The 12156-nt window shown below is 40.5% G+C and overlaps 1 protein-coding gene across 3 annotated transcripts in view; it reads left to right on the forward strand.

Annotated features, from left to right (window-relative positions):
• stpg2 (sperm-tail PG-rich repeat containing 2) overlaps positions 1–11726 on the forward strand; it is an 80793-nt gene extending 69067 nt beyond the window's left edge. For all 3 annotated transcript variants that reach the window (XM_049578710.1, XM_049578709.1, XM_049578708.1), the window contains 2 exons: positions 9504–9704; positions 10366–11726. In XM_049578710.1, coding sequence (XP_049434667.1) covers positions 9504–9671 — 168 coding nt within the window. In that variant the 3' untranslated portion in view covers positions 9672–9704; positions 10366–11726. The remainder of the gene's footprint in view (positions 1–9503; positions 9705–10365) is intronic.
• Positions 11727–12156: the final 430 nt, after the last annotated feature.

Here is a 12156-nt window from a genome sequence, read left to right on the forward strand (position 1 = left end):
GTTTTGGTACAGGAACATGAAATTTGTGTTTAATTCAAATTGTGCTTTTTTTCTGACTGTCAAAACTTAAAAAATCCTACATGTGTATGGTAATTAGTGCAAATATAGTTGTTATGTTAGGAACATGCCAAGTCTTTTTAGGTTTCAGATATCCTAATGTTGCACAGCCGTCCCAGTGTGTGAGTGTGGCAGTGTGTATCACTTTGTAAGTACTAAACCTCGGTAATGTAGGCAGAATGCAGTGCATATTTTTTCCACATACATTTTTAAAACCTTTATCACCCTTCGTAGACGTATGCTTGTGGTTGTTCTTTCATCACCATATGCCATGTTTTTCCTCTCTTTATCTGCTCTACATGTCCCTCTCTGCCTCTCACTGTCTCTCTGCTCCATTTCTCTCTGCGTTAAGGGGAAACTGTAGCTGCGGGAATATTTCCAATGACAGCAGCTTGTAAAACTGTTGAAGTATCTCATACAGACCTCCTCTCCCCTCTTCTCCTCTTCTGTCCTCTCCTCTCCCAGGGTATGGCAAGGTAAAAAAAAAAGATATTCAACTAAGGCATTAAATTAAAAGTCAAATCAATATTCTCCATTTGGGCATGTTAAGTGTTTGCAGCCACTTCAGTCAAAGCACTGAGTAGAGTTAATGTTTGGAGATAATTGCCTCAAAGTAAAAATGGGGTAGTTTGTGGAATTAAGCTAATAATAATGCATCCTGCTGCAGGACTGAATTTCAGACCAATAACTAAAAAATAAAGCCTCTTTTCCACCATGCAGTCCTGTTCAGTTCAGTTCAGTACTCAATAAAACTCATTTCTATTATGAAAAGTTGTGGATGGTATCAATAGAACTGTTCCATACAACACTGTTTTTCATCACCCCTCTGCTGGGGTACCTAGCACACACATCCGATACTAAAAGGTGAAGCTAGAAGCACTGCAGTCTGTTAATTGGTCAGTAGAGAACCATCACCATTGCTTAGGGGTGACTTATGGCTGGTTTTGAAACTTATGTAACCACTGTTTATACCTTGGCAAGCTTTTCATACATTAGTAAAATATAACTATAAAATTAATGGATGATTTGCTGCCTTTTGAGCTTTACTACTTAATAAGTAGCAGCTATAGGCTGAGAAAATTTTCATTTAATTCACTGTACCATTCAAAGGCTACCGCAGGCAGCTACCAGCAACAAAGTGGATTGTTTTCTTGCATGATACTCAATGCATGAGTTGATGACGTGAGTCTATAAACACGCTATTGCATCAAATTGATGCCGTACCTACAGCATAGGCACTGCATGACGTACAGCCTACATCATACCCTACACCTTAGCCTGATGTGCACCTCCCCAGAAATGTAACTACATGTCACTGTGACACAGACCTCCTGTCTATTTTTGGAAGCTGAAACCAGCTTTTATTTACTTTAATTTCACAGATAAGAAACAATAAATTATGAAGACAATAAAGCCTCCACAAAATAGCATTATTAGTCATGTGTGTGATTTATCCTGGCTTCGCATGAGCAGAGGAAATCTCTAGGCTAATTTATACAGTGTAATGTACATGCCATAAGCTTGTGCTAATAATGTTACCGTGTTATATTTGTTTGGAAAACGTTTTTAATATAAGGGAGTTGTTTTGTCGGTGAACCTTGTCAGTTGAAATGGAGCTGAATTTTGTAACGTTACCTTTGTTAAATGTTACTGTTGTCCCTGGCTTCATATGAGTAGAGGAAAAGTCCACTAGCCGCTAGGCTAATTTATACAATGTAAAATGCCATAGGCTTGTGTTAAAATATTACCATGTTGTATTTTGTGGGGAAAATGTGTTCAGATAAAGACAAGTGCTTTGTCTGTGAATGCTGCGAGTTATAGTGAAGCTGATTTGTGTGCTCATGTTTGAAATTGTCTCTATTAAGCCATGTTTAATGTGTGTTTTGGGTGCGTTTTGAATCTACTAAACTTTACAGCACTTCACAGAAACCCCACCACTGACTAGTGTTTTGGAAGTGTAACTGCAGAGTGACACAGACACACCACAAGTATAAATGCACAAGTAGGCAACGTATGTAGGCTACGGCATAGGCTATGCATAGAGCTGATGCGCAAGTATAAATCCTGCTTTAAATGTCAGTATGACAACTTTGACCATTCCACTTGTTTTTGTTGTGTCTTGGATGACATACGCTTTATTGATGATTGGATTTTCAAGTGCTTAAAAAAAATTTCATCCGTATTATATGAACAGCAAATATATTGTATTTCTTACTTGGAGAATACAAAATGTGGTAGGGCATTGTTCCTGAGTGCTCCAGCAGCAATACACCCCGGCTCTTGCTCCACAACTAATGCAAACACCTGCTGTTTCTAAGTATCCCATTAAGAGAGACTGTCACTCCAGAGCAGTGAGTGACAACAACCCCACCTATGTAAGAGTAGTGTGTCTGGTGGAAATGCTAAACATATCTAGGACTATCTTTGCAGGTTACATACAATTCTAAAGTTATTATGGCCAATGTTTTTGGTAGAAATGTGGCTTCAGGCCCTGGGTGCTGGTTTTGACTCCACTGGTTGGCTGGGGGCTCTTTGTGTGGAGTTGCATGTTCCTCCCATCTTTAGATGAGTTTTATATGGATGCTCCAGTTTTCTCCCTCAGTACAAAGACATGCACATTTGGTGAATTGGAAATTGCTTGTAGGTGTGAATGGTGGTCTGTTTCAATGTGTCAGCCCTTTGACAGACTGGCTACCTGCCCAGTGTGCCCAATGTGTGCTTGAAGAGGCCTCAGCCACCCTCAGCAGGATAAGTGTGTATTCTGTAGATTATGGATGGAGAAACTTATCTTGTGAATCCACTGAACATCTGAGTGGAGCTAATGAAAGTTCCTAAACTACAAATGGCAGCACAAATGTCTTTGCCGATGTACTATCAAAGGGATACTTCAGTGACCAAATATTGCACTTTCATCAAGTTGAAGGCTTGTGAGAAACAGAGTTTTAGAGAATTGCTGTCAAAATCAAAGCAGCAGAGTCCGAGGTAGAGACTTTTAACCACTAGTTTGAATCACGCCCCAGACACCCTGGATCCTACTTTTCCTGCGATCTAACTTTTGTATCTTTTTACTGGACCTTTCGTGACTGGAAACCCCCAATAACTTTAAACGCCACACAGTTTGTAACACCTAATAGTTCCCTGCGAAGTGGACTGCAAAGGGTGTTCAGCCATGTTAAGTAAAAAAATGCTCAGTTCAAAGTGAACTGTGAACTGTGTAGAGAAGAACTGAACAAACAATAAAACACAGCTGATGTGCTTCAACAAATGTATCCATGGTGTTTATGTTACCAGGGTAACATAAGGTGGAAGTGATGTCTGTGTTGGTGAGGATGCAAGGTTTTCAAAATGAAGGAGGGGAAGTTACCTCAAGTGACTTTCCCTGGAGCAGGGAGTACTGTTCACGTACTGTGTGAAATGACGCTCTGAGCTGCTTTCTGTTAGATATTTTAAGTCTTAAGCTGATGACATCATCAGGGTAATTTTCTCAAACTTTGAAAAGCTCCCTCCAGAGCCACTTAAGACATTATACAGCTGTTTTCTAGGCTGAGTCATGCTCTTCGTGACGAGTAAACTGAACTCGATGGGTAGAATCAATGGCATGCACAGCATACTTTCACTTCACACAATGTACATTTTAATGGTTTGTGACAATGTGAGTCAACTTTTAAGGAATGTAACTTGTGTTGCATGTTTCAACTAGTCCAACAGAAGCACTGCGAACAATTTAACTTTGTGTCTTGAGCCCAGATGTGGGTCATACATGTACAAAGACCCTCATACTGACAAAGAAACATTTTGTGCTTCATGTCCCATGGAGACTAAAGCCTCGCATTGTGTGACATGTCAGGATTCAATTTAGCTTCAGGAGGTTCAGTTCTCTCTTTTTTCAGTGGAATACATGTCTGAGTTCTCTTCTCAGTAATTAGCTGTGTGACTGAATCTATATGACACCATAGGCCATACAGAGTTAAAGATGGTGTGAAGTGGTGCAGAGAGGGAGAGAGGTTAGAGAGTGTTGAAGACGAGCATGCTGAGAGAATGGGATGATGGCAATGAGAGAAAGGGGAGACAGGGATAGAGGTGAGACAGTGATGAAAAGGTGGTGGAGAAGCATTGAGGAAGAGAAGCAGAGAGACAGACAGCAGCAAATCGAGCAGCTGAAGAGGGTAGTTAAATTCAACAGCTGAAAATGTGTTCTGAGGGCCTGCAATCTGAGGGAGACGGCCACGTAATGGAATAGTAGCTATTTCAGCATCAGTTTGTTCACATATGCGTCCATCCATACATGTGCCTGCAATGTCACAAAGCTGTCTACTTGAGCAGCATTAGGTCACACTGAAGACTCATTTAGTGTTGCCATTAAATGCACAATGTGAGGTGCATACTTTGGGAGAGCAGGCTCGATTACCTTCTTCACGCACGACACTGCACTTATTGGTTGAGCTTAATTTAACAGAGAGAGGCTGGAACACAGGTATAAAAAGACACGGGAGCAGACGTCAAGCAGAAACAAATATTAATTAAATGCTGTGATCTTTGCCGATATGTAAAGCCGCAGAGTGCACAGCACATACAGAGCTAAAAAAAGGAAGAAGCTCGAGTGAATGTAATTTTCATTATGAGTCAGAACAGAAGGTGTTCTTAACACAGCTGACATTTCATCAAACTGTCCTCAGGGTGTGAGCTTTTTGTCTCTACATGTGCTCTCTCTGTCTGAGAGTTTTTGGAGTTCTACTTTTAATGCTTCTAAGTGGGAAGCACTGCCACCTGATCGTCTCATCATGTTCTCATCTTTTTTCTGATGAGGACAGTGAGGTAATCCTTATAATTTAAAATGCAAAAATGTCTCCCCACTTCTGCATCTCAATTCATCACTCCCACTCTGTACAAACTTTCTGTGTTTGTTTGTTACTGTGTTTGGAAAGTTGAAAACTCCAACTTGCTACAGATATGTACGAGTTTGCATGACTATACAGTGTGTGTGTGTGTGTGTGTGTGTGTGTGTGTGTGTGTGTGTGTGTCCCTGTCAAGTGTGTGCATGGACCCTGAAAAGGTGAATTAAAGTGGATGGGGAAAAAATAAGTAAATAAACAATTGTTGGTGTATGGTCGATATCAGTTGAAGCTTCATTATAAAGTTAAAGAAAATTTCTGGATTTTTTTTTTTTACCCTGGCCTATTTCCCAGAAATGTGGCCTTTGTAACTCCATGGGTCATGCCATCTTTGCACTCACCACCTCTGTTGCAGAGTTTCAGGGAAACAAGGACTCATATCGAAACAAGCTGCCCGAACCTCCCACAACTTTAGACATGATTTTTACATTAATCACTTCAAACTTGTTTCTGAGTCATACGGAAAGTAAACACAAAAAGAAGTCCACTGGAAAAGCCTTTATGATGAGCTGCATAGGGATCTACACCTGGATCAACTTGCCATGCCATGCACATTGCCTCATATACGTCATTTTGTGCAAGTCCTTGTTTCACCAAAACTACAACCAAGATGGTGCGTGTAAAGTTGGCATGACCAATAAAGCCACAGTGGACACTTCTATGGGAGATACACCAGGTTGAACCAACTTGAGTCCGCCACCCCTCTCACATGGCTACTCTTCTCACTGCAGGATGTATTCAGTCATGCTGTTTTAAATCCATCCGTACTGCGGTGCCATGCTGCTGCTTGAAAGCCATGCTGTCATTTGTGGCTATTCATACAGCATTTCATAAGCCCCACCTCCACCCCAGCATCCACCTGAAGGCTAGGCAGGAAATGATTATCTTTAATCCTTACCTCCTGCTGTACTGAGCTTGGTGTTTGGGAAGTGAGGAGGTCAGGGCTTAGATGACAGTCATCACAGTTGTACATAGTCTAGTCATAGTCATCAGTGGTTTCCAACTGGTGGGTTGCGAGCCCATTTTGAATGGACCAAAAGTGACTTGCAAATCTGTCATGTTTGTAAAAAAACAAACAAAAAACACCACACTTTATTTTTAGGTACAGTGAATTTCCAGCACAGAGCTTTTATTTTGAAGTGTGGCTTTCTGCTGTAGGGTGTGTGACCAACCATTGGCTACTTGACAGAGACAGCACACTAGCTCAACAACATGGCCCAATGCAAGTATGACACTGAATGTATTAAACTGTGGGAACTTGAACTAATGACTGTTGAGAAATCTGGGACTCTGTGGCTGCACCAGTTGGGAATCACTGGTCTACATTCTCATAATGAACTATTTTTCATATGTTTGCTGACTGAACTGCTGATGAGATCAAACCATCTGTGTCTACTAAAAGCTTTTCTGATGACGCTCTCCCCATAATAATTGTTAAAATGTTAAATTGCCTATGTTAACATGTTCCTGAAACGCAACCTAATGACTGTTTTGGGGAAGCAAAGGCTGAGGCAGCATTCTTTTAACCACAACAGCCATGTTTTGCTAACCAGGCAGTTTAATTTGCCTTTATTAAACCACATCTTATGCTGCGTTCACATAGAATCCGATGGCAGACTGACAACACCTTCTGGACAGCACAGGAAATACAAACAGATGGAATGGCAGGACGAAATGACAATATGTTGAGATGTGATGTCGTATTGTTAACAAAGAATGGAATAAAATATATTAAATAAATTATTTCTTAACTATTATTTTGTGTAATTCTAGTAATTATCCAGATCACCTATGTTTTTTCCTTATATGAGCCATCTACCTTACATCCGGTTGTAAATTGTGTCGCAGTGGATGGCAACAATTAAAATATTTTAAGTTTGGACAGTAGTGCAGTCTGCCCTTACCGTTGCTAGTGCTCTCTGCCAGCCTCACCTAATTTTACTGTCCTGCTTTGGTACACTAAAATCATATCTAATTTACCATTTGTGTGATTGTATGTGAACGCAGCATTACCAATAGAGGTGGCAAATCAGACAGTGCTTAGGAAAAACCTGTTTTGTGGTTAAGGACTGACGAATGAGATTTGTGTGCATGTAGCAGAATAAAGGCAGCTCCTTTTGTCTGGTGAATTTGCAAATTTCTGCAGAGAATTTCTATCCCTTGTTTTGCTGGCATGTGTATGCTTGTACAGGATGGAGCTTGTGTTGTTGCTTCATGTATGTGTGTTGTGGGAAAGACTTTGCCTCCTTTGTGCCTGCGCACACACCTGTACATGTCTACATACATACTGAGCAACATCATCACCAACGCCCTGCACAGATCCTTTTTTCCTCCTCTCCTCTATGACCTAGTGAAACATCCCATAATCTCTCTCATTATTGCTATGCCGGTGGTGTCGTCACTTCCAAGGGCTCTTCCCCATCTCCCCGACCTCCTGGGCAACCCTGAGGGTGACCTGGAGTTGAACCCACAACCCTTTTCCCATTAGGATCAATACTGAGATCTGAGCAGCCCCGCCGATGCGCCTAAATCCTACTGTGGCAGCTCTGGCATACTGATGTGTGCATGTGTGCTGGGAGGTTAGGGGAGGAGGTTGGGGGAGAAACAAAGAGAGAGGGGGAGCTTTTCTAACATAGTAGAGGTGGATTCCTCAGGCAGTTTGAAGTGCATGTAGGATTTTCTTTTTTTGTTTTTGTGTTCCCATCGGTAAGACTGAGGACAGACAGACTAGTGATTTTTGTGTGTTACTGTGTGTCAGTTACATGTTACAGTTTGTGAATTCAGCCTTAACGACCACTTTCTCTTGAATCATGGCAGAAAGAAGTGTGTTTGAATGATTGTTTGGGTGTGAGGTATGTTTAAAGTGAAGGTTGTAAAGCGATCAATAAATTGTCATTTTTACTTAAAATAACAGACCAGTGACCTTTTCAGCTGACACCACAAACACCCAGCGGTGTCAAGAGCTGAACAGAGACCAGACAAAGAAGACAAAGAAAAAATGTCTGAAAATAACTGTTGATATATATTTGTTGAAAATAACAGGCTTACACTGTGACACATAAAGTCAGAGATAAGTTTTCAGTTCAGTCAAGACACTAATTTCAGGGTTTGTAGTGGGTTTGCTCATGAACATTTGATGAACATGAATGCATCTTAAAGGAAATTCAAAATTCATGTACAACTAAACGTTAATACAGACAGAGACTTGTGAAGTGAAGAGAGTGATGGAGCATCTGAAAGATAGATCGTAGACATGTATTACTGGACATGCAACTATAAAAATGACTTTCATACCTGCCCGAACTACTGCGAGGTTCCATTCTTCAAAAAGTCCTGTGTTTTTGTGGCTTCCTGGAAGACACTGTAAATCTGTTTGACATGAAGCTGCTGGCTTTAGCAAACAGGTTCATACTCTGTCAAGGGATACAGTTTATGTGAAGTTTTATTGGACAGTCAAACGCAGTAAAAAACAGGATGATTGGTGGAAAATGCCAAGAACTGTTGATTACTCCAGTTTTAAAGTCAAAGGACCACCACCCATCACTCTGCACTCTGTGCATCATAATAGCCTCCATTCATTCCCTAATTTATTCATGCATTCGTTTAGCTTTGTTTGTTTGCTTCTATATTTCTAAGTCTCCATTGTCATAAAGTAGGTCCAACAAAGTTTCTGTCAACACCATTTTGCAACCATAAACAAATTTTTCTCCATTCATACCAACTTTCTTTGGCCTGTTTTGTAAGATGTGTTATCAATGAAAGGTAAATGTGATTTGGTGCAATCAAAACAGATTCAGCAAATTAATGATGGCGCAATGTTACCATCATTGCATAGGCCACTACAATCTCTCGTAGTCGTCTCTGGATGGTTTTTAACCTGCTCATTTATGCACACAGTGCTATTACCAGACTATCTTTCAAGAGCACAGAGCTGTAATATTAGTTGTTCAAAACTCCCTATTTACATTGTCAACTGTGCTCTCTGTTATCACACATTCATTGCTTTACTTCATTTGAGCTTGACTGGCACTCACTTAATTACATTCATCTTGTTGCGCCCAATACCAACTCCTAATATTTGCGTAACAGTAATGGATAGAAAAACGCATACATTTGCATTTTCTTTTGTAGACTTTCTGAAAATTTGGTTTGAAAGTTGCACCTCATTTCAACAGAAACCCGACTACAGCCTAACATTAGTCTCACATCTGATACTGTTCAGAGGGTTGCAAAAAAGGGACTGACATGTGTGATGTCACACAAGTATAAAACAACACATTTTAGCCTCGTTTCCACCAAACACTTTTGGTGTCAGTACTCTTTCATGTGGGCAGGGTTGTTGTCACTCACTGCTCCATCAAACACTCACTGTATTTCCTTCTTTATCAGTCTGCACCTCGTTTATCGTCCACAGAATGAGGTTGCATGCCAACATTTTCAGAACAGGGCTTTTGTGCACATTTTGCTGATTACATTTTCAGTATTTACATTTGACACAGACTTATATTACCTCCCTAATCACCCCTTATCTCTGTTCTGTTTGTATCTCTGCAGCTGAGTCAAGGCATCATGAACACAGTACTGAAGGGCACCTTCAATGTGACACTCAACAACCCTCTGGGCCCCTGCTGTTCCCCCCGTGTGGCCTCTGGCCCTTTAACAGCCCGTAAGACCAATGAGACTGTTGCGCCCAACACCTTCATCAGCGCCAACACTTCTTAGAGCTCTTTGTGGGTCAACGTTCAGAGGTGAAAGGTGAGTTGGGTAAAAGGTTAACATAAGGTCATAACATTTGAATTCATATTCTGGGGAAAGCTGGATTTTCATGAATATTTATGGATCTGTTCATTACTGTTAAATGTATAATAGATAATGAGTGAGCTTATTTTCAATTATTGAATTGTAACTTTACTCAGTTTATTAACTGAATGAACAGCAGTGTGGTGAGATCTGGATACTGCAGTGGTAATATGTGTAGCAATTCAAAATAAAGCTTGAGGACGTCTTCTAAACAAGCTGTTTTTAGATGAATTGCGATAATGACAATAATCACTGAAGCACTTTATAGCTTGTCTGAGTGTCTTTCTGTTGGCGATATTTCTGCTCCCTGCCACTTTCTGAAAACTCACTTAAGTAGTCTGTCCAATCTCTGTTTGTTTTGGTGTGTGTGTGTGTGTGTGTGTGTGTGTGTCTTAGCCCAAAATTTGCTATCAAATAACAACACACAGCAGATCCCTAGAGCTGTTGTTTTGGTAATAGTCTTCAGTATTTCAAGTGTTAGAAATTGCCCTCACAGTTAATTTCACAGTTAATTTACAAATTAGAGCAGCTAATAACTTGTGACTTTTTCAAACCTTAAAATTTATCGAAGCAAAATGCTGACTGATTAACTTCTTTCTTTTTTTCATTGTTTCAGGCAGCAGTCTGGAGGAGGATGACTGCTCTTTATTCAGTGTTGCAAAGTGAAAGACCTACAATGAAGCCTGCGTCTACAGCTGATGGTTCCCTCATTCCTCACTCTCAGTAATGACAAGCTCAACACACTGATTCAGCTGTTTTTGTGGATTGGTTCCCTGTGTATAAACCTCTTCGTTAATCAATAACAATTAAAAAGCTATTAGCATGAATATCGCCTGAGGTCTTTCAAAAGCATGTTACTCTTTAAAAGGACATCTCGTCCCTCGAGTGCTTTGTTTTCTTAAAGCAGCAATCAAAGATCCAATCTGACATAAATAAGACAAAGATAAAAAATGATGGGAAGGTTTTGCGTTATAGATTTTACTGTGCTGCTCGTATTGGCTTATGACAGGAGAGCTGGGCCAGTGATGGCACGGGATCACATGCTTCAAGCTTGACTTGAACTCACACAGTCGACGTCTTAACTTCTGCAGGCTGGGATGGTCAGAAATCATATTTTATTTAATGACAGTGAGCCAGTGCAGGAGACAATTAGAAAAAAAAGAATTAGAAAAGGTTTCATAGCTATACATTATTGCTTAGCATGCATAAATCATGAAGCCATTCATTATGTATATTTGTGCTGACTACCAGAGAAACAGGTGTGAAAGTCATATAGAAGACTCATAACTTATGTTCCAGGTTTGTTGTACACTGATATGCTTTGCTCATTAATCAAATTAGCCTCACCTTTACCCAGCAAACATTGGTCTAACGGTGATGTCGTGTCCCTGACCAAAAATGGTTTGGTCGGATGCCAAAAACTGCAGAGCGGTTATGAAGCAGATGGCCAGATGGTGATGCTGTTAGTACATCCACTGTTGGTCCATTCAGACCTTCTCTTAAAAACCGGGAAATATTAGTCATATAATTTTTAAAAAAAGGAAATGCACGTACGTTAATATGATGTTGTATTGGCGAAAGTAGGCCCAGATGCTTCGAGCTGCATATCTGTCAGCTTTGCTTAATTTGTGCTAAATTTGTGCCAAACTTAGGCCCTTATGTCTCTTTTTCAAGTCTTGTTGGTGCTTTTTGTGGTTGACTTTTGACGTTGGTGGCATGTGGCCACTGGTCACTCATCAGGGTGAGGAAATTATCTCACCAGTCCGTAAAGTCTTCCTTTGCAGACTTCTAGCTAGCTAGCTACTAGAATTGGAAAGGCATTGGAAAATAAACTTCGTGCCACATCAGTTCCCAGCGGGATATCAGGAACTGTAATATCCTTCGATTCACTGGAAACTTTCCTGGACAGTGCCATTCAGTTAGGAGGCTCTTTTTTCTATATTCCGATTTGACAGAGCAGAAGACTGTAGAGAGAAAAGAATAGGAGGTTTGTGCTTTATGGTGAATAAGGACTGGTGTGACAGTGGAATTGTGAGGTGCTGTTCCATTTCTGCTTTGGATCACTGCTATAGGAGTACGCTGTGCAGAGCTGGCGTACAGCAGAGTCACTGCCCGAGTTTGGGAGGAGAACCAACCAGCCATGTTCTTGGTGATCACATTTCACTGGAGTTGTACTTTGTATAATTCTATGTGACAAATAAATGATTGATTGATTGATTGATTGATTGATTAATTGAAATAATATTCCTGTCTAATCATTTAAAGCCTGTGGTGTTTGTGAGAGCCAAAAGTCCTGTCTTTAATCGCACAAGAGAGAAGTAGCCTGTAGTTTTTTGGCAGAAAGTCAGGTGATGTAGTATAAAGAGTAACAAAGTCCATGTAGATAGAAAGCGGTGGGTAAAGCAGG

The sequence above is a fragment of the Epinephelus fuscoguttatus genome, linkage group LG6 (genome assembly GCF_011397635.1).
Source record: "Epinephelus fuscoguttatus linkage group LG6, E.fuscoguttatus.final_Chr_v1".
In the NCBI taxonomy this organism is placed as follows: Eukaryota; Metazoa; Chordata; class Actinopteri; order Perciformes; family Serranidae; genus Epinephelus; species Epinephelus fuscoguttatus.